At 41.9% G+C, this 25,302-nt stretch overlaps 8 protein-coding genes across 8 annotated transcripts; 5 read left to right on the top strand and 3 right to left on the bottom strand.

Annotated features, from left to right (window-relative positions):
• Positions 1-269: 269 nt before the first annotated feature.
• IL334_000953 (argininosuccinate lyase) lies at positions 270-2,289 on the bottom strand (the record flags this gene model as incomplete). The annotated part of the gene is made up of 7 exons (XM_062932715.1): positions 270-593; positions 754-982; positions 1,062-1,519; positions 1,610-1,753; positions 1,909-2,083; positions 2,145-2,174; positions 2,249-2,289. The coding sequence occupies 7 exons, from the start codon at positions 2,287-2,289 to the stop codon at positions 270-272; spliced, it is 1,401 nt and encodes a 466-aa protein (XP_062788766.1).
• Positions 2,290-2,983: 694 nt separating this feature from the next.
• IL334_000954 (uncharacterized protein) lies at positions 2,984-4,524 on the top strand (the record flags this gene model as incomplete). Its single annotated transcript, XM_062932716.1, has 2 exons — positions 2,984-3,212; positions 3,305-4,524. The coding sequence occupies 2 exons, from the start codon at positions 2,984-2,986 to the stop codon at positions 4,522-4,524; spliced, it is 1,449 nt and encodes a 482-aa protein (XP_062788767.1).
• Positions 4,525-4,941: 417 nt separating this feature from the next.
• On the bottom strand, positions 4,942-7,148 carry IL334_000955 (uncharacterized protein; the record flags this gene model as incomplete). The annotated part of the gene is made up of 6 exons (XM_062932717.1): positions 4,942-5,279; positions 5,374-5,848; positions 5,971-6,306; positions 6,410-6,613; positions 6,717-6,824; positions 6,912-7,148. 6 exons carry the CDS (start codon positions 7,146-7,148, stop codon positions 4,942-4,944), a joined length of 1,698 nt encoding a protein of 565 aa, XP_062788768.1.
• Positions 7,149-7,479: 331 nt separating this feature from the next.
• Positions 7,480-12,233, top strand: IL334_000956 (uncharacterized protein; the record flags this gene model as incomplete). Its single annotated transcript, XM_062932718.1, has 16 exons — positions 7,480-7,587; positions 7,645-7,738; positions 7,815-8,038; positions 8,097-8,233; positions 8,306-9,120; positions 9,181-9,222; positions 9,281-9,615; positions 9,674-9,686; positions 9,753-10,292; positions 10,359-10,373; positions 10,433-10,926; positions 10,989-11,504; positions 11,559-11,634; positions 11,693-11,742; positions 11,801-11,916; positions 11,975-12,233. 16 exons carry the CDS (start codon positions 7,480-7,482, stop codon positions 12,231-12,233), a joined length of 3,834 nt encoding a protein of 1,277 aa, XP_062788769.1.
• Positions 12,234-14,277: 2,044 nt separating this feature from the next.
• Positions 14,278-17,434, top strand: IL334_000957 (uncharacterized protein; the record flags this gene model as incomplete). The annotated part of the gene is made up of 3 exons (XM_062932719.1): positions 14,278-14,401; positions 14,513-17,251; positions 17,322-17,434. The coding sequence occupies 3 exons, from the start codon at positions 14,278-14,280 to the stop codon at positions 17,432-17,434; spliced, it is 2,976 nt and encodes a 991-aa protein (XP_062788770.1).
• A 1,089-nt stretch (positions 17,435-18,523) lies between these two features.
• On the top strand, positions 18,524-20,218 carry IL334_000958 (uncharacterized protein; the record flags this gene model as incomplete). The annotated part of the gene is made up of 3 exons (XM_062932720.1): positions 18,524-18,554; positions 18,618-19,657; positions 19,724-20,218. 3 exons carry the CDS (start codon positions 18,524-18,526, stop codon positions 20,216-20,218), a joined length of 1,566 nt encoding a protein of 521 aa, XP_062788771.1.
• Positions 20,219-20,719: 501 nt separating this feature from the next.
• IL334_000959 (uncharacterized protein) lies at positions 20,720-22,494 on the bottom strand (the record flags this gene model as incomplete). Its single annotated transcript, XM_062932721.1, has 7 exons — positions 20,720-20,798; positions 20,895-21,022; positions 21,127-21,230; positions 21,293-21,399; positions 21,476-22,066; positions 22,171-22,363; positions 22,425-22,494. 7 exons carry the CDS (start codon positions 22,492-22,494, stop codon positions 20,720-20,722), a joined length of 1,272 nt encoding a protein of 423 aa, XP_062788772.1.
• Positions 22,495-22,758: 264 nt separating this feature from the next.
• IL334_000960 (uncharacterized protein) lies at positions 22,759-25,119 on the top strand (the record flags this gene model as incomplete). Its single annotated transcript, XM_062932722.1, has 2 exons — positions 22,759-24,861; positions 24,940-25,119. The coding sequence occupies 2 exons, from the start codon at positions 22,759-22,761 to the stop codon at positions 25,117-25,119; spliced, it is 2,283 nt and encodes a 760-aa protein (XP_062788773.1).
• Positions 25,120-25,302: the final 183 nt, after the last annotated feature.

Consider the following 25,302-nt stretch of genomic DNA (forward strand, 5'->3'; position numbering starts at 1 on the left):
ATAAACCATGCATATAGGAGAAATGTTAAGCAGCTTGTCGACATTTGAAGGGTTCCCTGCTTTTGATGATAATGATGGGATAAACAAGCGTATAATCAGAATTGAAGAAGTGCATTTCGACTACTATTTATATCTAACTAAAGGCTTCCACCCTACTTTGAAAAGTATGACAGTGTATGACCATTTCCTTTCTATCGATATTATGTGATTCACACAAGACAAGCTCCCTTCCTTCTTCCTCATGTTGAATATAACCTTATCCACCTTGACTAGTTACCAATCCTTTGTCTGGCAACTTCGACTTGTCTTTTAATCATGATTCTAGCTGGACCACCAATAGCATTTCTTTTTTCAACTGAATTTTCGAAGTTGAAAATATCATGTACATCTTCAGTGAAGTGTTCACTTAAATCTTTCCATTGCTCCAAAGCCAAATCTGAGATTTGTACTTTAGTCTGTTCTGCCAAAGCTACTGATCGACCTGATATATGATGTGTTTCTCTGAATGGTACTCCTTTTCGAACGAGGTAATCAGCAACGTCAGTCGCCAACATGTCCATGGTAAGTGCTGCGAACATCTTCTCGGGGTTGATCTGTGGGATAATGAGTGGTTGGGGACAAATTGATTAGCTTGATTCATTTTTCAGATTAAATGCAGGGATATAGTAAGGCGAGTGTGAACGAAGTGAACATCTGAAGGAACAATGACGATCCCATAAGATAGAGTCATATAGCCGGAAACACTCCACTCACGGTCAAAGTAGCGATGACTCCTTCTGCGATTCTCAAAGCAGCCGAGATAGTATCAACAGCATCGAACAAAGGTTCTTTGTCTTCTTGTAGATCTTTGTTATAGGTTGATGGAACACCTTTCAAGAACATCATGAAACCTGCCATTTGACCGAATGTTCTTCCTGATTTACCACGAAGCAATTCCAATGAATCGGGGTTTTTCTTTTGAGGCATGATGGATGATCCGGTGCTGAATAAAAACCATATGGAATGTAAGTTCCTTAAAGGAGAAGAAGAGAGAGGTGAGATATTTAGAAGGATTGACTCACGAATAAGCATCACTTAATTGAACAAAACCAAATTCAGCACTTGAATAAATGATTAAATCTTCTGCCATTCTACTCATATGAATTTGTAATAAACTAGCCCATTGTAACCATTCAACGATGAAATCCCTATCGGCAACAGCGTGCATTGAATTTTCACCGATTGAATTGAATCCCAATTCTTTTCTTAACAACTCTCGATCGAGTGAATAAGGATTACCAGCTAAAGCAGCTGAACCTAAAGGTAAAACTGAAATTCTAGGTTGTAATTGACGAAGTCTTTCTAAATCAGATAAGAATGATTGTGTATGTGATAATAATAAGTGCGACCATCTAACGGGTTGAGCTCTTTGAAGATGTGTATATCCAGGCATGACTGCATCTACTTCTTTTTCAGCTCTGGATACCATCACATTCAAGAAATCTTTCAAATATCCTTCGATAATAGTAGATTCTTCCATCTTTGAAATATGATGAATTATCAGCTGCAGTTGCAAACATGGTATTCGTCCCAAATGGTTTGCCCATCTGGAATTTGGGAGGATACTTACAAGCCAGATTCTCATATCCGTGGCAACTTGATCGTTCCTACTTCTACCAGTATGTAATTTACCTCCAATATCTTTACCGATTATCTCGGATAATCGTCTTTCGTTGGCGGTGTGAATATCCTCGTCATCAGGTTGAACAGCGAACTAAGGCAGCTTTCTTCGTTAGCTCATGTTCATACAGATTCCAAAAACACCACAATCAAAGAACGCTTGAATTCCAGGTAAATGCTTGCTTGGACCTCTATCCACCAGGAAAAGAGATCTAACAAGGGAAGTCATTAGCCAAGACAGATACTCACCTTGCCTTCAGCCCATTCACTTTCGACAACCTTCAATCCTCTTTCAATCTCTTTTTGTTCATGTTCATTGACGATACCGGCTTTTAACAAAGCTTTTGAGAACGCAATGGATCCTTTGACATCTGCTGCGTACATTCGCTTATCGTATTTGAGAGATTGATTGAACTCGTGCATTCTATAGAGAGGGAATATGGATGAGTCCCGTTTATGTCGTTCTGGTCTAAGGAATCACTTACAAAGGATCGGTCGAGCCGGTGAATCGACCACTACAAGCCTATCAGCGATATATCTTGTCATCTCCATGAGTGGTTAACGGAAAGATAAGAAGATCACCACCTACCCCCATAACTTTCGCTTTGTGAAGTCTTGTTCAGCAGCCATTGTGCGATGGAATGTATCGTGTAAGTGGATGTGGGGAGGAGGGGTGAGATATTCTGGTAGAGTTGTGAAATTTACAGCTATATATGATGTACAATTACTCTATTGACTCGTTATCTGTGAATGATTCCAATCTTTTCGCTTCGAAAATTCGGGTGATCCGTGCTATTGACTGTATTGAAGATTACGTAATTGACACGCTGTTTGGGGACCCCATCTGACTGGAGGGGTGACAACTGTGATCAAACATCACTAGAGTACTGTGGAATGTATATATATATATAGGACCATTGTGGAAAGAGGGGATGATTGCTGCATCACTCCAACTACTCTTCACTCTCATCGACTTCCACTATACTATACCTTCAGTCTTCCAGCAGACCTTGTCTTCAAAACGACACCAGGGCGACATATGTATACAAGATAAGAACAGGAGAAAACATCGAACCCCCCATTAGAAATACATGAAAACACGTCGATCATCGGAATTCCAATTTCAACGAAAAACCTAACGTCACACTTTCCCAACACCAAACAGAAGGTCTATCACCTAAAATTGCTTTCACCACATTCCTTGTAACTCATGAATGCGTCTATCACCCACCAGCAGTAGATACATCACTTGAAGATATCATAAGCTGCACAGCTGAAACTGGGTACATCGTGTATACCCCACTGCACACGGTATACACAAGCAATGTCATCTATACCACCGAGAATACCTACTCCACCTTCTCCACTACCTCAATCCTTGTCTCGCCCGAGAGTTGGATCAATGAATACGAACACTACAAGATCGTTTTCACACAGTTCAACGACTAGATCCATGGGTGATTGGGATGATAGTGAAGAGTCAATAATTGATAATCGAAGAAATGGTAAAAGGAAAAAGAGGGATGAACCTACTTCACCCATTGTTGTCGTTTGTGAGTGCTGTTTCCATTGAGTCCCTCAGCTTGGTTCACTGTCTTTTTGATTTCAAGCTGATATTCACTGTGACTATATTTGTCCATTATAGTATACGTGGTAGCATTGTATCTGATCTTCCAGATTCTTACAAGATCAGATGAAACTGAGATATTATCACATTTACCGACCACGAATTCAATCAGATCATCAATATCGAGATCATCCATGGATTCTTTGATGAGTTATCCACAATCACATTCCAATTCGCATAACGGTCAAAATCAAAATCAAAATCATTTACCATATGGTTTCCCACAATTGCCCAATCCATTACCTACTGTATTACCTCAATCAAACGAAACGAGTTGGTTCAGATTTATAACAGGTATTTTAATATATCCTTTCTATTTGTTAATCACATTATTAGCAATTCCATTACCACTCTTATTAAACCTGTTATACATTCTCAAAGAAATCTGTTTGGTGTTATTCTATCCTATTGCGATAACATCTAAGATATTTTATAGATCATTCATATCAGCTCCATTGGGCGTAGTCCTCCAAATCGTGGAAGCGTTTTACCCGTTGTACGTTTTCGTAGGTGGAGTCATTGGTGTGGGTACTGTTATGGGTTTAAGTGCAGGTTGGTTGGGTAGATTCATTTTAGATAAATTTTTATCTTGGAAACGGAATGGAAGTTCAAGTAAACATGGTTCCACTTCCAAAAAGAAAAAGACAAGTCTGATATCGACCTCGATCTCAAATTCAAATTCAAATTCAAACTCAAATTCAAATTCGATGAATACGTATAAGAGAAGAGATTATGATAGACGATATGATCGGGAACAAGATGAAATAGAATTTGAAAGAGAAAGAGCTAGAGATAGGTTAACACCCAAAAGAGAAATCAGAAAAACACCAGTTTTGGATATCGGTTCTTCGAATATCAGAGGGACTAGGAAAGACGAAAAGAGACAAAATCAACTTCAGAATCAACATCATCATCAACAAAGTCACCATCGTCAGAAAACCAGATACGAATCTAACGATCGTGAACTTGATATTGGAGATGATCAAGAAGAAGAAGAAGAAAGTTCAAGTAGCTCAGCAGAGAAAATCGCTACTCCAATCATCATGAAAAAGATGATTCAAGATCAAAATGCTCCCAAGACTTCCTCGTTGTCAAGCCATGGCCATGGACATGGACAAGACATCAGGAAGAAGAGTGCTAAAAAATTGACTTTTGAAGAGGAAGCTAGAGGTACCGCGAGACAACCTGTAGTCGTAGGAGTGAGAAGAAGAGGTGTAAGAGATAACTATTCCATGTAAATGAGGTTTTGATATTCGGATTCAAGTTTAGATATACGTTGTAAATGTTCCTTGTTGATACGCCCGTATAGTATCATAATCGTTTCAGGTTGTCACTGAGGAATATAGCCAGATAAACGACGCTAAGTAATGATTACTATGAATATACATGACATATGTACCGTAACAAATCAACAGAGGTATAGTGCAATGATAGCATATCCGAGCTCACGGTACATGCTGGGTATAATGTTGAACAACGGTATAAAGTGTTTCACAAAGCAATATCTATGAATCTCCTGACCGCTCATGTTTTTGTCCTCAGCAGTAGACTACAGATGTGATCTAGTTCTACCAGAATATCCGATAAGATCGAGTACTTCTATTCCGATCCCGTCCGTCAAGGGTATGCTAACCACTAGTCTTCCCGACCCAAAGCTAAAACATGACTTTGGCATTGCCATACATGACTTTCATGACATTTTCACCATTTTTCAAATTCGTTTTACTGATGGTATCTTTCTCGCCAAACTTATCTGTGAATTCGGAATGAGTGTATATGTTCACTTGACGTCTTCTGAACCCTCTCACACCTGAGAAGAAATCTCTTTGAAGTCCCACTGGACTTGATTTCGACCTTGAAGGGACTGAAGCGGAAGTAGGGGTGGACGATGGCATTGATGATGTAGAAGTAGAAGAAGGGAGGGAAGTGGATGATAGAGATTGGGAAGGTGAATTCATAATGACCGAGTAGATGTCTCTGAGTAATTCAAAGTCTATTGACAACGAACGTAGATCAGCTAAATCCCAATAAATGCCCTAGGGATATCATGCTCCGCGATTTGGTATGCAAGAAAATCCGATACTCACCGGTCGGAAAGAATATATCGAAATAACCTTGTTTGACTAAAAAGGTTTCACAAGGAACCATACTTCCACCATATCTAGTTTGTACTACCGGACCATTCCTACCTTGTACAGCATCTGGTAATTGATCGAAATCAGCTACTAATAATCTGTGTCCAGGTAATTTCTCCCTTAATCTCTCCATAAACAAGATGGATTTCGTAGGTATGAAATCTGGTTCAGATAAATTAGGTGAAAAAGGTAAACTGGAATATAAAGATCGGAGTAAAGATGAATAAAGTAAAGGTGTTGAAAATGGCGGTGAAGTTGATGAAGAAGGTGGTAATAATCTTCGATAAGCTAATACTCTTCTTATTAAAGGATCATTAACAGGTTCGTAAAGAAGTGAAAAGTCCCCGGAGGCATCGATGGCTACTACTGCTTGAAATGGTGTAAGTGTTGAAATGTCATATCGAATCATGTCATGGGCGAAATTATCCTAGATACATAGTCGATGTCAGCTCTGGGGCATTTCGACTGCCACCGACTATAACAAAGACAAGCTACTTTTTCTCCTTTCAAACAAAGCTCAGAATGCGCTCAACCTTAAAAGAGACTCACAAAAACTTCCAAAGCAACAACGAAACAAGCTTCTTCACCATCTTTTTTACCTTCCCATTTGAAGAAGTCTGAATTTATAACTTCAACTTTATCACCGAAACCTTCCTTCTCAGCACGGGCTCTTTGACCTTTAGCTAAAGAAGATGAAATTTCGATGATTCGATATTGAGTCCTTTCGTATATCTCAGGATGATTTTCTTTCAAATAGGATAACGAATCTATCATGAATGAACCGTTTCCAGCTCCTACTTCATACAGGATTAGAGGTTCATGTGGGAAATGATTTAATTTGTATGATTGGAGTATTGCTGTGAGAAGTATACGTGCGTAGTATGGCTATGATTGTGGCAAGGGCGAATGTGATCAGCATCTTGACGTTTGGACTGGCATCCAATCTCGAAAGGTATGGTGATTAGTATATGAATTACTGGAAACACACCTTGAATAATTCTGTGGGTGTATGCCAAACCTGTCTACCTAAACCACCTGTTTGACCAGTAGTAGGTTCTAATCCATATTCTTTTTCGTATCTCTCAGCTACGGCTTCTTGAAAGGCAGCTGTATCTTGAAAAGAAGAGAAATTGAATCCTTCCTTTGGTGGTGTAAATATAGTTGCGTTTCTAGAGAAATAACCGTAATGTGGCTAAAGAGCGAGTGAGGGGGATTCATGAGAAGCATAGATATCATTAGCTAAATCTCTTGCTTTGTCTCAGCTCGAGATATAGGAATGGGGATGGGAATCTCACATTATATAAACTATCATCGATAAAGTCTCTGACTAACATTTTCACTCTTGTAGGAGGTTCTTTACGAGAAGTTAGCTCTGCAGCTGTAACTCTTCTCCAATGAACATGCTAAATCATCATGTCAGTCAGCCGAGTTCGACATATATATCCCGAGCTCACGTTCATTATCGACGATAGAAGAGAGGTTACACGTACATCAGGATCAGGAGATTCCGACCAGCTCAATGAAGTGTTGAAGTTATATCGTTCTTTATCTCGTTGTTTCGGTGAATTATCAGATGAAGTAGATTGGTATCTTTTCGTTAAAGATGGTAATAGGAATAGAGGGATTTCGACTCTGAGCTTCTTCGACACTGGCCGTAAGGAGTTATGTTTGACAGATCGAGAGAGGAAGGTCCTCATACACCTAGAGGAGGACGATGCTATCGACATAGCTTTGATCTGTTTTTGGACTTATGCAGACTATATAGAAGAGAGGATCTGATCCATAGAAGAAGATGATCAACTTTTTTTGGACGACCTCCATCTTCATTAGGATTGTTGCTATTGATGAATATTACGTAAGATTGCAATCAAAGTGATTCTTTGTGATTTTGTCATGTTTTCGACGCGTTTGATTACTCCAATTTCCCAATTTCTTTGCATCTTCATTTGTCAACTTACTTTCTTCTCCTTTTCATTACGAGAATACAATATTATTCATTCAAAGACTATGCGCCTCAGTCTCCTATAATATCAGCGAACAGCAGGATCAACTAGGGATATGTCAACACCCAGGACCAATTTGAACGATGTATTGGCCAGGAAGCAGCGACAAATGGACAATAACGCGATCACTAATAACGGGACAGGTGACGGTGTACGAACTCCAGTGAGTCATTATAAGAACTCCCGCCTTCTTAACGAGTCTGACGATTATATACGACAGGGGCTATTCAAGCTTGCCAGACCACTTACCGAGTCATCTACTACTTCGAGGCATCATCAGTCGTTGAATATGCCAGGAGTAAAACAAAGTCAAAGTAAGTTGCCACCTATCTCATCGTCAACCCGGTTCGATACAAATCGACCCAAACTGACACTTGGAATAATTTTCAGCCAACAATCTCCCTTCTCATGCAGGAAACGCCTCTCCCTCTTCATCATCATCATACTTTGATTCCAATGTCCGTCAAGTGGGATCGAGGTTACAGCCTAATCATCTCATGACACCTAATTCTGCAGTCGGATCACCTTTGTTTATGGATGGTAAGGGCAAGGGAAAGGAGAATACACCTGTAGGATCAGTCAGTACTATGGGTAAACCGTCCAAGTTCGCTTCAGTGAGTACCACAATGCTAAATATAGTGATTAAGGAGGATCGCTGACATGCATGTGCAGTGGTCAAATGAGAGATTAGCGGAAGAAATAGTGAAAATAATGGAAGAGAAAGATGCATTGAAAGATAGAAAAATGGGGATACTTATGGGCCGATATCAGGCTGAAGAAGAGGATGACGATTTTATCGATGAGAACATGTGAGTTACTGGATCCGTTGCTACAGCGTACTCGCTCGCTCGAAGCTGAAAATGTATTTTACTCTATTTCAGCGAATTCAAAACTAAGAAAATCAATGTTCTCAAAGCCGAGATGACGGCTCGAAGACAATCTCCCGCTGTCAATCTTCCTGCTGCCCGACTGCAAGCACCTCAATCCTCGGGCTCCACATCGTATTCTATTGCTCAACACGACTATCCTACTCCCGATACAATAGGATCTGGTAGACCTAGAACAATCCTAGGAGAATGGACCGAAAGACGTCCAAAAGGATTATCGAGCGATGATTCTGAGCCTCTTCCGATACCACAAAGTAGATCGCACGGGTTCTTGCAGCTTTCTGAGGCACCTCAAGCTGGACCTTCCAGACCTCGCAGAGCACCTTCTCCACCTCCAGAATATGATGATTACGATATCGCAATGGCAGAAGAAGGGTTTCCTGAAGAAGCTGATATAAATGAAATGCTGATACCACCTTCTTCACCACCGCCAAGAGCCATCACACCTCCTCCCAGATCGAGCCGTAATAAACATTTACAACCTCAACCTCCATCCAAATCAGCTGCAATAGCAGAAATACAAGATCTTGCTGCCGAAGAAATATTCTCATCTCCCATACATTCAACGTCAAACCTCCCACCTCGTGTCGAAGCGTCACAAGCCAGATCAGCAATAGGTGGGCCAGGTCCATCATCATCTGCGCGCAAGCCACTACCTGTGCAAGTGGCTCAGCAGAGAACGATAGTGGTAGAGAAGACATATCCCTGGACGAAAGAAGTCGAAACCAAACTAAGACAAATGTTCAAACTACCCAATTTCCGGAAACATCAGAAAGAGGCGATTAACGAGACTATGGCCGGGAAAGATGGTGAGTTGATAGCAGATAACAGAATATATCGTAGTATTACTGATGAAACTCTGCGTGCAGTTTTCGTTCTTATGCCTACCGGAGGAGGCAAAAGTTTGACATGTGAGTGACTTAATTTTGCTATCATATAGAAGACAGCTAATTGGGGCCGTGATCGTAGATCAACTTCCTGCAGTCTGTCAAATGGGTAGAACCCGTGGAGTGACATTCGTAGTATCGCCTCTGATCTCCTTGATAAACGATCAAAGTCGACATCTATGTAGACTCAATATACCAGCAATAGCTTATACTGGAGATATGACCCAAAAGGATAAGAACGACGCTCATGAAGAACTCAATCGACCTGAGCCATACACCAGAGTGGTGTATGTCACACCGGAAATGCTGACTATGGGAGGACATATCAAGTCGATTCTAAGGAATTTGTTGCGGAGAAATAGGTTGGCTAGATTTGTGATCGACGAAGCACATTGCGTCAGTCAATGGGGTCATGACGTGAGTCAATGTGATTACGGGTGTAAGACATTGTTGCTGATGATCATTCCCAAATCAGTTCCGAGCAGACTGTAAGCTTGATTGCTTTTATCTAATAGGTCGGCTCTAGCTGACATGCTGATAACATGGTGGTGTAGATCTACGCCTAGGTGATTTGCGAAAAGACTATCCTGGAGTACCAATTATGGCTCTGACCGCTACAGCACAAAACAAGGTGGAAGAAGATATCATTCGGTCTTTAGGCATAAAAGGTTGTTCAGTGTTGCGACAATCGTTCAATCGCCCCAACCTGCATTATGAGGTCCGACCAAAAACGAAGAAAGTGATCGATGAGATCGTAGCCTTCGTCAGGACCCAAGGTGAACAAGCTTCGGGCATCATTTATTGTAATTCCCGAGATGGTTGTGAAAATCTAGCAAAGGATTTAAGGGATCATCATGAATTAGAAGCACATCATTACCACGCTGGAATGAGTAAAGGTGATAGAAGGAAAATTCAAGAAGGATGGCAAGAACATCATTTCGAAATCATAGTGGCTACGATAGCATTCGGTATGGGTATCGATAAACCAGACGTACGATTCGTCATACATCATTCGCTTCCTAGATCACTAGAAGGTTATTACCAAGAAACAGGTAGAGCTGGAAGAGACGGAAAACCATCTACTTGTATCTTGTGTGAGCACAAACCTATCTCCCTATCTGCTGGGTATATATGAAGCTAATCTTTGTTACGTCAACCAGACTATACTTTTGGAGGTAAGCCCAACGCCAGATCTTTACTCTCTTTGTATGAGCAAGCTGACGTTTTCGGATAGACGGGAAAAGGGTTCTCAACCAGATTGATCAAGATCAAAACCTTTCACGAGATCAGAAGGAACGACAGAAAGCTTCTATGAACGAAGTCTTACGATACTGTAGCAATAAAGCGGATTGCCGACGTTCTCAAGTGCTATCCTTCTTCAACGAGACTTTCGCTCCTATTGACTGTAATCAAGGATGCGATGTCTGCTTGGGCAGAGATGGTAACGTATTTACAACCGAAGACGTCACAGCGGATGCAGTCAACGTGATCAAGCTGGTACAAGCCTTCGGAAGGGATGACAAGATTACCATAATCAATGCTGCTGAATGTTTCAAGGGTGTGAGAGGAAGTTCTGGAAAAGGACTAGATAACAATCCACACTTTGGAGTTGGAAAGGAATGGAGTAGACAGGAAGGCGAGAGGTTGATCCAAACTTTGGTTATCGAAGGTGCACTTGAGGAATTTTGCGTGGCGAGCGCTGCTGGATGGACAAATGCTTATCTTCAAGTAAGCCTATCTTGGATATCGGATCACAAAGGTGCACTCGCTGATCAGCTGTCTCCATGTAGCTGGGCAAACAAGCTCGTAGTTATTTGAATGGTTCAAAACGCCTCAATATGGATTTCCGACAGGCATCACCGCGTAAGAAGACAACTGCGAAAAACAGTGCGCCGAAAAGACAAGGATCAAAGACTCAGGTTCAAATCGATTCATTCGCTCAAAAAGTTTCCAATCCAATAGCTAGAAAAAGATCACATCAACAAATTCTGGCTGAAGTAGCTGAATTTGACGATTCACCTTGGGGGGATACCGACGAAGAATACCGACCGGAAGATGAAGGTGATCCTATCCAAATTGATGATAGCGCTACTGAAAAAGAAGATGGAGACGATGGTTTGCCTTTAATGATTAAGAAACGGAAAACTGCAAGAAAGGAAATCGGGACCGCGATTATACCTAAACCCGGTCACGCACAGATCAAAGGTGTAAATAGAACAAAACAGAGGCCTATCGAGGTGGATAGAGATGACACTGCCTCTCCAGTAGAAGCTTGCCTAAAAGCTTTAGAGAAGATGAGAGACTCTGCAAGTATATTCCCACACTCTTTGTTACTTCAGCTGATAGAATCCGGTATGCAGGTCATAGCGAAAAACAAGAATGCCCCTCGAATCGATGATGGTACTTTGCAGTATATCGCTGCTACCATGCCTACTAGTGAGTCTTTTATACCCTGTCTCTCGGGTTATCGTGTTGACGGGCGTCGTCGATGTAGATGAGAAGGATCTCAAGAGTGTGGAGGGCCTAACATCGGCACATATCAGGGTATGTCAGCTGTCCCTTTGTAGTTCCAAATCAAACATCTGATCACCTGTAATTATAGACGTACGCTACTCGTATAATGGGGATATGTGTCAAGCTTCGACCTGCATTTCATATACAAAATCCCCAGGTTGCTCCACTGGCTACTGTTTCCGCTCGATCAGCATCGAACAGCAGGTGTGTGATTCCCACGTTACACTCAAGGCTAGAATACTGACGTTGTGTGACATGGTAGTAACAGTGGCGCAGTGATGTCACGTATCCAACGATACGCTTTCGACCCCAAATCCAAATCGGCTGCTACTTGTTCGGCTAAGGCATCGTCGTCAACATCTACGACTCCATTGAGACAAGCAACGACGTTGGCTTCTTCGCTCTCTGGCACAAAGACTCTTAATGGACAACTGACGTTGACGAGCAGACTTGGTGGGTTAAGACCAGTACTGATACCCCAAAATCCTGCGCATGGTAACACGAGGAAAGATAAGTTTTAGATTGAAGTGTGGATTAAATACGGGCAGGCGAGATCTCTGGATGTGAAAGTCTGGATCATGACGGTTGGAGTATGTACATCTACACATGTGTTTGATGAATTTTGTCGTACGTACGAACTATGGACTGTCAGTCGTGGGAATCTCTTTTTATGTCTCTATGTAAAGGAGAATACTCTCTCATAGATACTCGTAGGGGATGGGAATGGCAATGGCAATGGGAGTATGCAATCCTTGATATCTATGCCTGATCCTAGATAGAGAGGTACCGGGAGATTATGTGGGGGGTTAAAAAGGTACCTGCTCATCTCGACATGTGAGTAGTAGAATTGTCCTGAACACGCAGCACTCCCTCTCCCGTTCTTTTTCTCGTGATTGGGTTTTCGTGGATATTTTCTTTCGGGAAGGAACCATTATTACTGAGTATGTACGTTAGTTATGCCTTACCAATTTCTATTTCTTCTCTCAGGCTTGAGAGAAGGGCATGTCTGTATGTTATGATTGAAGCGGTGATTGAAATACCTGATGCGCGATCGGGGAAGAGAGTGTTGAACGACATGTCTAATCACACAGTTTAGTACGAGTATTTATTATTACGATCGTTACCACTCTTCCGGGAAGGGGGTTTTATACATAAAAAAATACAATGGAGGCTTACCGCCCCCTGCCTTCTCGCTAGTTTGTTGAATTCTGCGTAAGATACTCGTCTGAAGAATAGCTAGCTCTTTTTCTATTTTCAAGTGGCTTTGCGAAAATTACGAAAAGAAATCCTGAAAAGACGGGGTCATCGAATGGTGCGCGTGTTTTTTGTTTTTTGCTCTCACAACTGCAGCTCTTGTTCAAAATTAATAATCTCTCTCGGCATAAAAGATTAGATGAGCGAAAGAGAATATACGTGCAAGAGAGAGTACAATCGTTACGCAAAGTACATAATCTCTTCTCTCTTCTCTTTCCATTTACTAGTCGTAGTCGCTTCGCGTGTCCTACTCGGTACTTTATATACACTCACTACACATGAAAAGGGTCATTTCCCATATGTTACCACATCCCTAAAAAAAACAGAATGACGCTAATTAAGCTACATCTGAAGAAAAAGTTAAGACTGTTTTACAGATTCATACAAAGCCCGTTACATGCCTCACTTTTGATTTGGTCCCTTTGTAAGGGTTCACAAAGTGCATACATACATACGGGATTCAACCAACGACTTTATCATCAAGGGATGAAGGGATGAAGGAAACGTTTCACTCTATATATTTTTGGGATATCGCACATTAAGGTATCGAAGATCAGATCGGAAATTCCTCTTCATTCATAACCTTAGAAAGTTGTGACATTTACCAAATTGACAATCTCATTTGCATCTTCCATTCTCACTACATTGTATAGTATAAACCTCAACAGGTCATAAGTTGTGAGAAAGATAGACACTCCAACAAACTAATCAGCGTTGCTGGTCAACCATTTTCACCGGACGAGATCACTCCGATCACCCTCCATCACTCCATCGCTCCATTCTTACGATATAGAACAGAACAGATGAGCAAATGCAACCACGATTTCACACAGAAACGATGAAGATTCTCTCACCTTCACCACGAACACTTCTATAGAGACTCTTATAGCAACGGTCACTCTAATCATTTGAAGTGAAAATATCATTCGACTTCATCAGCCTTGAAAATAGTATCATTCACCGTCACACTTCTGTCTTTGAATGATCCGGAAAATCGGAATAGAGCTTTAGACAATAGAGAAAAAGGTGAGTTTCAACATACAGCAATCTCTCAAAACGTCTGTGTTCCAGAATCCCATGACATCTCATACATGGCATATGTCTTGTCTCGGGTTAAAATCACGGCAATTGGAAAAGTTCATGTTAGCTCTCTTGCCCGTCTTGTATCGATGTAGACAATGATCAAGTCATGCCGAGGATCAAGAAATACACATAATGAGCTAACGAACTAATCATTCACGTATAGAATCGTCCACTAAAAGATCTCCACATTTGATATCTTCATCGTCGAATAGAACGGATATTTGCAACATGGCCTCATTCTCGATCAATTCCGAAGCTGGCCCTTCAAAGCCAACCTTCACACTAGGTAATCCTATATCTCTTGTGAAGAAAATATCAGACGTACAGGATCATATTGAGGAGAATGACATCGGTGAGTGGTTAAATCCGTCAAAAGACATCCGATCATACCTATAACATCGTCCTGGTCACGTTCATGATTGCTCGATGATTCGGAAGTCCTGACTGTGCATGGCATATGCAGATCATACCGAAGACGAATCTTTCACTTGCAGACCTTTACGTATGACACCTCCCAGACCTCCTCGTTCCCTTCGTCGCTCATTTGACTCGCCAAATCGTCGATTTTCCTCCTCAAGTTTATCCCGTGATACAATAACGCATGACTGGTCACCATTGAACGTCCGACCCTCACATCGTAGAGCTTCTTCCACTCGCACTTCTTCATTCTCTTCCATTCCACCTTCACCCATTGAAGTCATCGAGGAAGATAGATGTCGAGTATCGTTTGATGCCATACCAACTTCTCCTTCAAAATCCACATTCTCCCCTATCACAGAGACTGAAGAGCTCGCTATATCCAGAACCAATTCACGTGGTTCATTCGGTCAAAACAAAGATGATCAAGTTACATTGGTAAAACGGAAAAGCACCAAAAAGAAAGCTAGATTCCTTGAATCAGAAACTCAGACTGAAATAGGAGCAGAAGCTCCATCAGGATTTCCCTCAAGATCCAATACAGGTTCCTCTAACAAGGTCAACATAGACAATTGCGTGCCTTACATATCAGCATTTGCCGACGAAGATAACACCGATGTATACGAAGACGAAGGATTCAGAATACCTGTGGATGAGAATATAAGGTCGATTCCTGGAATTGTGGGTTTGGGAGAAGGATGGGCGGGTGGACCACAGAAACAACAAAAGAAAAAATGGTATCAACGTAATAGTCCTAGTCCTCAACAAATTGAAGAAGATCCTCTCTCTCTTTGGTCTCAACCTGATTCCCAGGAAGGTCAAGATCCAATCTCTTCTTCACCATCTTCTTCACCTCTGAGGGGAATATGGAATCGATCCAAAAAGAATCTGTTCGGACAATCTGCTACTGCGCTAGTGACGACTCATGTATCACCTCCTAGATCTCAGAGTAGACTTAAAGGATTGTTCAGTCTCAGTAAAGTAAACCTCATCACCTCCGAACGGAATACCACTCGTATACCAGCTTCACCTCCGAAAGGTAAATCGAAAAGATTCAGTTTAGGAATGATCTCAACTTCGGAAATCACTCTTCAAACACCCCCTTCTCGAAACATACCAGCTTCACCTTCGATGCCAGTCCTGGCATCAAGTATAGCGACGACGTCTACATCTGAAACAGGTCTTCAGAACTCGTACACTCAGGAGGGACATGCAAGCTCGCAGGGCGATCTTACTGCATTAGGTGAAGCTATACCAAGTCGGTCATCTTCCCTCAAGGCGAACAAAGGTCTTCCACCACCCTGGAGACCATCTTCCATGATCGTCAATCCTCGCGCATCCGTGTTAATCGTCCCTGATAATGAAAAACATGAAGGTTCAGCATCTTCGACCTCCATCGAGACCCCTCAAAATAGTGATAGCGGTGCGTCATCCTCTTGGAAGGGTCATACTTTGACCAGATCAGCAACTTTTGGTTGTGAGGATATAGCTTCTGAGCAGAGAATGAGCGAAGAAATTGATCTACCTGGATCGGACGATAGTTGGGTAAATATCAGAAAGGACACTCAAAATCATGGAGATGGAAGATTCACACCTCGTTCGCCGACACATCACAATCGATCTATACCGAGTCAGAGCAAAAACTCTTGGTTCAATAAGATCAAGAACGCTTTTTACCCTTCCAGTCAACAGGATGGCCCTTCATCCAGTGATTCTATCGGCAAGAAAGTCGATCGTTTGTTGGTCCATCGTAAATCTAGGAATTCGAAGAGCCTTAATATGGCCAATAACTCTGATTCTGCAAACACTTATATATCTGGTTTGAGTGAGCCAGTGATGGAACCTCTAAAGCCATCAGCCCCTGATATGGAAGTTCAGCGACATTCAAGCAAACATCGAAGAAGAGCTTCGTGGATGATCAGATCATCATCTTCTTTAGCTAAACGATTATCGAGATTGACTGAAAACGAGGAAGATGAGCATTCCAATGGCGAAGATGTCGATCGTACGCGTGCTTGCACCCCGATTGAGCCTGATCAAAGAGGTCAAAGCGAAATAGCGAACTTCTTAAACAGAAGACGATCTTCTAATTTCTCATCGATGGGTTTCAGATCTAGAAGAAGTAGTAGTGTTCGTTCACTAGAAGATATCGGAAGAATACCAGCATCTTTATCAATGCCTGCATTATCAAGATTGACCACTACCGATTTAAGTCTTCATGTCGCTTTGGAAGGCGAAGAATTAGGATTGGATGATATCCTAGATCAGACTAAAAGAGAGAGTATAATATCTTCACTTGGTTTTGGATATTCCACACCCAATCTGTTCCAGACCCAAACCCAAGCGCAAATGCAAACGAAACAGCAAGCTTTACAATCTACTTTTGCAACTTTATCAGGGTCATCATCTGATCCAGCCTCAACGTCCAACGAGGTCACTGCCACTAATCCCTCTTATAAAGATAAAATGATAGCGAAGCATCATTCATTACCACTTCGTACATCATACGAAAAACATCAAAGAAACACGACTGTGTCTTCGATCGGTAGTTCCATATCACCATCTATCATGACACCCAGACATCCAAATCAGATGTCTACTTTCCTCGATGCTTTAACCCTACCAATCAACAACGTACAACATACCAGTCCTCCTAATAGCCAAAGCGAGAATCCGACATTGCTAGGTGCCAATTTACAAATGCCTAAAAGAAACAGTGTATCGACTGCTAGATTTTCGATGGACAGTTATATAACTCAACCTTCATTGTATGATACGGAAGAAGGTAAGCCATATTCTTACAGATCTCTTCATTTCATCAATCTCAATGACTGATGGAAACCTTGACCCGATAGTCGTTCATGCTACTGCGATTAGAGTAGATGCAATAGAAGACATGCAAAAGAAAGCCAGTGTGCTTTCACTAGAAGAATTAGGAAAGAATTGGCCACAGATCATCAAAAATTAACAGGTCAAGCGATCCGAATTCATAGAAGGGTAATAGAGTAGTATGCAGTATTATCATATTGATCTCAAATGCATACTTAAAATGCTCAAATGATAATACACTGTCCACATTCCGAGAACTTGTACGAATGTCAAACACCACTTGCTCCAGCTAACAGAGAAGTTATGACGTTTACAAACCAAACACTGCTGACTATAATGGCAGTCGTGCCATTCCCAGATGAGGTCGATTGACTCAATATTTTGTCGATTCCATACACCCAACACTGGAACTTGAAGTTCCTCTTTGTCTCCCTGTGCATGCATCCTTGCAAGTTCGCTCTCATTACCAAGAGCAGAAAGATATGATTGGAGATATCTAAACCACTATACGATACACTATAACAATGAGATACCGATGAATGGTGAATGGGTAAAATGGTAATATGTATATCTGTATATTCCCCGTATCCGGCAATGGCAGGTTGCAACCTCAAACCTTGATTCTTTTCTCTTGAACTTCAAATGCCGTAAAAAAATAAAAATACACACACATACAAAAACGCATCTCATCGTCACTTCGTTCTGCATTCCACAATCCCACAATCCACTATCTCATTGATGACAAGAGTGAGAGTGAATTATACATCATCTCACATAATAGGATACACGTACCCATAATATCCTCACCCACGCTCGGAGAAGGGATCAACCGCGCATCATTGAGCAAGTCCAGATCCTTTCATCCCATCCATACAACGACAAAAGCTGTGTTTGATCAAAGAAGGGCCCCTCATTCTCTTCCACCCACTGACCAAATCAACAGCATCACGCGTGGACCTTTTCATCTACATCTTTTACACGAAGCAAAGTCATCACACACTCTTGATCCTTCGTCACATTGCGCACCCTCAAGACTGTCAGCTTGGCCGCAACTTTTTACACAGCTTACGGTATCATCGACATCAGAACCAGAATCATTAGCACCCGTTCGAACGTTATCATCCTAAATCTCATATTTTTCAACCTACGTTCAACGCTGCCATATAATCCCAAACTTGACCTACCGTGTTACTTCCTTCCACCTATCTACTAATACCAACTCATCAGAATGACTCAAATCCCCGCTGGAGCTCAGCTTTGTGAGTTACATCTTTCTGTACTTCGATTCGATCAACACTGACAAACACATTTGAGTGACTCAGCTCCTGTTGATCTTCCGCCCCCTCCACCTGGAGCTGATCCACGAGAACCTACAGCTGCATTGACACCTCGACAACGAGGATCTCGTACACCTCAACGACCTCGTTCTCCGCTCGCGTCAAGGGATACATCACCTGTTCGACCATTAGGAAACAGATCTCATTCATCAGAACTTGGTGCTTCTCCACCTCCCCATCCAGGACTTCATCAACCAATTCCCAGACCTTCAAGTTCTTCCATTCCCATCCATCCTCACCCACATCATCTCTCTAGACCTCCTTCACCTTCTTCAATCCATTCATCCGGATCAGCGATCTTCGAAAGAGATATTGAGTTCCCACCTGTATCTTCATTAACACTCAATTCTAATAACCCTAATGCAAATCAACCTCATACACTCAACCACAAAACCAGTAGATTATCTCATCTCTCTCATGGATCAGCATTAGATCATACCGTACCTGCTGTTCTGGATGATGCAGTCGAAGCCTTAACTGCGGGAGGAGATGGTTTGAGTAGAGGATTTGAAGGGTTAGAAATTGAATCTCCTGTACCTGCCAATAATACCAATGCTTTGGGAATGGGAATGGCAAGACAATCATCTTCAAGCTTACCAGGTAGAAGGATCTCTTCCACTGCTGGCATACCTCATCAAGGTCACGTTCACTCAAGATCCCCAAGTCCCATTTCGATCGCATCCAGAAATTCGTCTGCCATAGCTTCTCCAGCTACTTCACCACCTATCCTAGGTCAACTTAACACTCAACATTCCTTCCCTGTTAGGATCTCTGAAGGTCAAGTCAGTCCAACGGCTGGTCAAGATGGTTCTGGTGGACTACCTCAAGGATTGACCGGGACTGTACCAAGACCTGCTATGCCTCAAAGAATGAGTACTGGTCCTCAGGTACCTGGTGGATGGGCCTTCGGTAATCCTAATCCTTCGGCATCAGTCCCTACCTCTTTACCTACTCAAGTAGAACCTACCCAAGCACCTCCAGCTCAATACGTTGCTGATGAAGGAATTCCTTCACCAACTGCCGAGGTGAGTGCAGAAACAATCTCAAAGTTGACATACTATTCCATTGCTAATTCACGGTGATATACGTAGAGCCCCAATGACCTGGCTCGAACACTTACACCGTCTTCGATCCCTTCTCATGTATCGCCTAACAAGAATAAACATCGTATTTCTTATTTATCATACAACGATTTATTACTTTCGGTTCCTACAAAAGTAACCTCTTTGGAAGATATCACTTCTGGTAATTTATCACCTGATCATTTGCCAGGAACAGTTTCACCTTCAATGTCAACTAGATCGCCTGTGATCCCACCTCTCAACCCTGGAGACTCGAGCTCTTCCATCATAGGGGTAGGGAACTTATCTCCCTCAATCACTCCAGGTAATAACAATGTTGGCGGTGGTCTTGCTCAAGCGGGAGGAAAATCCATTCAACCAAGAGCAAGTTTCGATAGCCAATCTCCTGTAAGACTCGGTGGGTTAGGTCTAGGTGAAGGAGAATGGGAGAGAGAAGGTCTAGGTAAAGGTTTAGAACAAAGATTAGAAGAAGTCGCTCAAGGTGAAAATCAAGGTCAGAACTAGATGCAAAGGTGAAAGTCGAAGTCAGGTGGAACAGTGGCAATTAGCAACTGATTTGGTGAAACCTTTTTGGTGATTTCAGTGCAAGTCAATATATCATTTACATCCCAGATCTAAATTGAAGATAAGAATACCCATCGTGAATGAAGAACAGAAGTATTTTCCGCCTCGTGAACAACCAGTTCATTTCTTTTCTTGGTAAGACGATATAGTACATATGTGACTTTGGGAATTATGGAGATATCATTTTCTAACTATGTATAATAAGGCTTCGATATGATACCAAATGCAACTTATATTAAAACAGTCCTTGGCGGGATATTGGAATGTATACTGGTGGAAGCTATTTCTTACATTCATTTTGACGGTACAAAAACTGTACATACAATATTTAACTTGAGTAAATACATACATCTACCATTGTCAAAGAACAAGTCATCCTTACTTTCCTAAGATAATACATTACATGTGATCCTTAATGTACAAACGATGGTTTTACCAAAGTTATGTTTCAGTAGGATCGGCTTTCCAACCTCTTTCTACACCTTCACTTTGCTTTTTCTTCATCCACTCGTAAACGATGCTGAAATTTAGCTCACTACCATCAGCACCGATTGTAATCCTGGAGGCTAAAGGTATCCGTCTTCAAACCGAAATGTAGATTGAATGATATACTGACCTGAAATCTTTAGATGCCCATTCACCTTCATCTTCTCTACAAACAGCTTCGTAAATACTCTTTGCTGCCCAAGTCATAGGTATGGGCAAGTCCAATACCGCTGCGGCTTCAAGTGCTAATCCTGCGTCCTAATTTGTCGAACAATGAAACATAAGTCATTCAGCTTATACTTTTATTTCTGGGTCTAGTTGATCAGGGAGATCACAGGAGTAATTGGAGATTGGCAACTTACCTTTAACATTAAACGAGTCTGAAATCCGCCTGAATAACCTCTTTCTCCGGGTGATCCAGGTATTTCAGGTGATGGTGAATTTACACGAGAAGACCACGATTGGCCTATACCAGAACGTATTGTAACATTAGTTCTATCCGCTTCGGGTGCAGAGAGAGCAGCTTACCTGAAGAGGTATTTATAACGTTATGTAGTAAGCCGGGATCTATACCTAAACTTCTTCCTAGCGATAATCCTTCTGCCAGAGCAATTTGATTTATAGCTAATATCAGACTAAACAGAATTCTCTAACATTAGCTACAACCGCTTCCGAAAACTGCCAATGAGGAGTGATATAAGTGATACTTACTTGTTACACACTTTTACTCCGACGCCTTTCCCATTCCCACCGCAATCAACAACACGACCTTCTTTGGCCATGGTTCTCAACAGCGGTAAAGCTAAATCTGTAATTGAGGCAGAAGGAGATCCGAACATAATGGTCAATTCACCTTTTCTAGCAGCCACTGTCCCGCCTGAAACTGGAGCATCGATCATCATTGCTTTACCGGAAGTGTCTTGATGTATTCGTGAAGCTATAGAAAGTGCTGATGTGGGTGAGAGTGTGGTACAATCTATCAACAACGTATGAGGTGATGAAGCTGGAGGGGACGAAGTAGTGAGAGGTGAAATGGTCGTTAATGAATCTAAAGGTGGTTTTGTTTTGGTTGTCTCTGATACTGATCCTGATCCTGACGCTGGTTCTGATGAGCCTGATGAGATCGTCGTTGAAGATGAGATATTCTCAATCGCATTCCCATTTCCTTCCACATCACCAACCGTATCATTCGAGATCTCTTTCAATCCTGATAATATACCCGACGTAGAATCAAGATATACATTCTCAACTTGAGGTGTGGACGGTAGCATTGTAAGTATCCTAGAAGCTATTTTCGCCATTCTATTGTGCGCAAAGATGCAAAAGCCAGAGCCAAAGATCAGAAATCGAAAATCAGCTTCTTTGGTTTTTGCCTCTCTGCTTCATAAGAAAAGGACAGCACTCACTCTTTACCATTTTCTACCCTTTCTACTTTACCAACTAATTCGCTTCCACCTTTTTCCTTCAATTCGCTAAGAAATGAAGATACTCGATTCTCGTCAAATTCGCATATCACATATCTCCGATCGTCAACTGACGATCCAGCATTTTGATGAGCAAGGTATGTTTTGGTGAATAAGTTCAGAGCCATTGGATGGCCTAGATCCGGACCCCATGTCAGTCAGCTAAAAAGGTCTTTGAAGACTTCACATCAGCTCACCCATTGCTCCTAATCCTATCCATCCTATTGTCGACGCTCTGGATAGAGCTGGTAGTGTCCGTTTGATCATGATCTGTGGATTCCACTGAGTCAGGTGAGGACATCAGAAAGCGCAGAGATGTGAGATGTGGCCATCGTTCAGAATACGAAGATACATGGTACATGTTGTCAGGTGGACATACTCCACTTCAGTTTACGGATAATCATCGGATAAACCATCGAACATAAACATGATAGTTGATCCCGTTTTTTCTAGTGTCGGATTTGTATAATTTAGAAAATGGCAAAAGCATCTTTCATCTAGATATCCCAAACCTTGAAGCCAGAAGCGCCAATGCCTAGATCACCCTCCCCTCCGCCTAGAGGAGGATATCATCGACCGACCTATCGGGATGATTCGCCCCCTCCACCTTCGAGGATGAATAGGGAGAGGGAGAGGGAGAGGGAGAGGGAAGATAGTTATAGATATAGGGGGGGAGAAAATTCTAGGTATCCTAATAACGATAATAGGGAATACGGTAGAAGAGATTGGAGAGAACGACCAGGGCCAGCACCAAGCGGATATAGGGATGAAGGATATTATAGAGACTCACCTGGACCAAGAGGTGGCTATAGAGAAAGAGGTTATGATCGTGATTATGAGTATGATTACGAATACGATCGTGAAAGGAAAAGAAGAAGTCCTATCCCGATCTCACATCCAAATCCAATTTCATCAAATACTGATTTGAGAAAGAAAAGATCTTATTCGTTCACGTCTGATCGTTCGTACGATGACCGTTCAGCTATCAATACCGGTGGAAGAACGATACAACGTAGACCATCAAGATCGCGATCACGATCACGATCACGATCATTGTCAAGAGAAAGAGAAAGGGAAAGATCAAAATCTGGTACACCTGAAGAAGGACAAATCACCTCACCTTTACCAACCTCTTCACTACCTCCCAAGATCACCTCAGTAAACCCAGCTGGGCTACCTCCCAGACCTAGATCACCACTCCATCCACCACCGATAAGAAGAAGATCAAGATCACCTATACCATATAGGGCTTATCCGAGCGAAAGAGAACGGGAAAGAGATTGGAGAGATGAGAGACCAGGTGATTATTATAGGAGATCAATTTCACGATCAAGGTCAATGTCAAGATCACGATCTAGATCAATATCGAGATCAAGGTCCAGATCAAGATCAAGATCAAGATCCAGATCACCATATTCGCCAATTAAAACAAATCGTCCAATTATTAGAAGATCACCTTCAATCTCGCATTCATCTATATCAACAAGGACTAGAACTAGATCACCGCCTTCAAGAAGACATTCACCACCTCTTTCGAACAATAAACGACAATACCAACAGTATCAAGGTCAACGTCAACCGTCATACTCGAGAAGTAAATCACCTGAAAGGAGAGCGCACATCCAGCCACTACCACTACCACTACCACTACCTCAAACTCAATCGCAATCACAATCACAATCACAATCACAATCACAATCACAATCACAATCACAATCACAATCAAGATTCACTTCACCTTCGCCTAGGCAAAAACCAATTCCTGTACCAATCCCTATCCCTCTGCACTCTTCTGTACACCCATCGATCAAAAGAGAACCCCAGTTGCATAAGGTACCACCTTCCGCACCTAGATCAGAGAGAATACCATTATCAATTCCACCAACTGGACCGAGAGCTTTGGCTCATTTAAATACGCCTATATCTCGTCCATTGGGCGGAGCAGTAGCATCAAGCTCAACTTTGAATAGAGCAAATCCATATATACATCCGTCACCCATTACCCAAACTGCACAGAGCCAAACGGTCAAAGATGATTTTATCAAGATATCTCCTTCAGCCTCTTTAAATGCACTTCCGCCTACAGGTCCTTCCAATTCAGGTACAGGCAATTCTTCTAGTACACCAAGATTATCGTGGTCAGAAAGGAAGAGTATCGTATCACCTTCGAATTCGATGGGTACGTCCACTCCTGAACGTAAATCTAGTTCAACCAGCACGAACGAAGTGGTCATCAATCCATATACCGGAAAACCAGTTGGTCAAGCTCGTTTGCAATCATCTTCATCACAAATACAAGTACAGACGCCTACACCAATCCAACAGGGTTCTTCACCTATCACACCGGTAATAGAGGATATCAAACCGAAATCAGAAGAACTAGAACGACCGCCAACTCCACCTGTACAACTATCTACTGATATCAAACCATCGTTCCAACACTCTTCAACATTATCTGCACCATCAGGACCGTCCCGTTCTCATTCATATGCTGCTCAAAATATGGCGCCTGCCAAACCTATGTTGAGCGAAGCTGAATTAGCCGAAAAGAGGTTACAGGAAGAAGAAAATAGAGTAATGAGTGAATTGCCAAGTGTCAAAGTCCCCTTTGGTGGTCTATCTTGGGAGATTGAGGTGAGTCACAAACTCATTTCGTACAGTCAATTATCTCCATAAAGATAAAAGCTGACTCTGATCATCCGGTTCGTGTAGCTATCAAATCATAATCACCATCTGTTGAATCTATCCAATGCGAGTTTAAGAGCTCAATCAGCAGCAAGACACGCAGCTATGATCTTGGCTGATGCAGAAGCTGAACGAATAGCAGCTGGAGAGAGAAGGAAAATATGTGAAAATCAATTGATGGCATTTGGAATGGGTGTGTTGGGATGATTACATTGTGTATAAATACACCAATTGTTGTTGACAGAAGAGTAATCCATCTTGAAGGGCTTGCTCTGGGAGATCCTTGGCTACAAATAATGGTGCATGATCTATCTTTATTGAAATATGCATGTCAATTGTATGTCTTATATTGATTGTACAACAAATTTCGTGATTGAAATTCTAGATGAG

Source organism: Kwoniella shivajii, chromosome 1, assembly GCF_035658355.1.
Source record: "Kwoniella shivajii chromosome 1, complete sequence".
In the NCBI taxonomy this organism is placed as follows: domain Eukaryota; kingdom Fungi; phylum Basidiomycota; class Tremellomycetes; order Tremellales; family Cryptococcaceae; genus Kwoniella; species Kwoniella shivajii.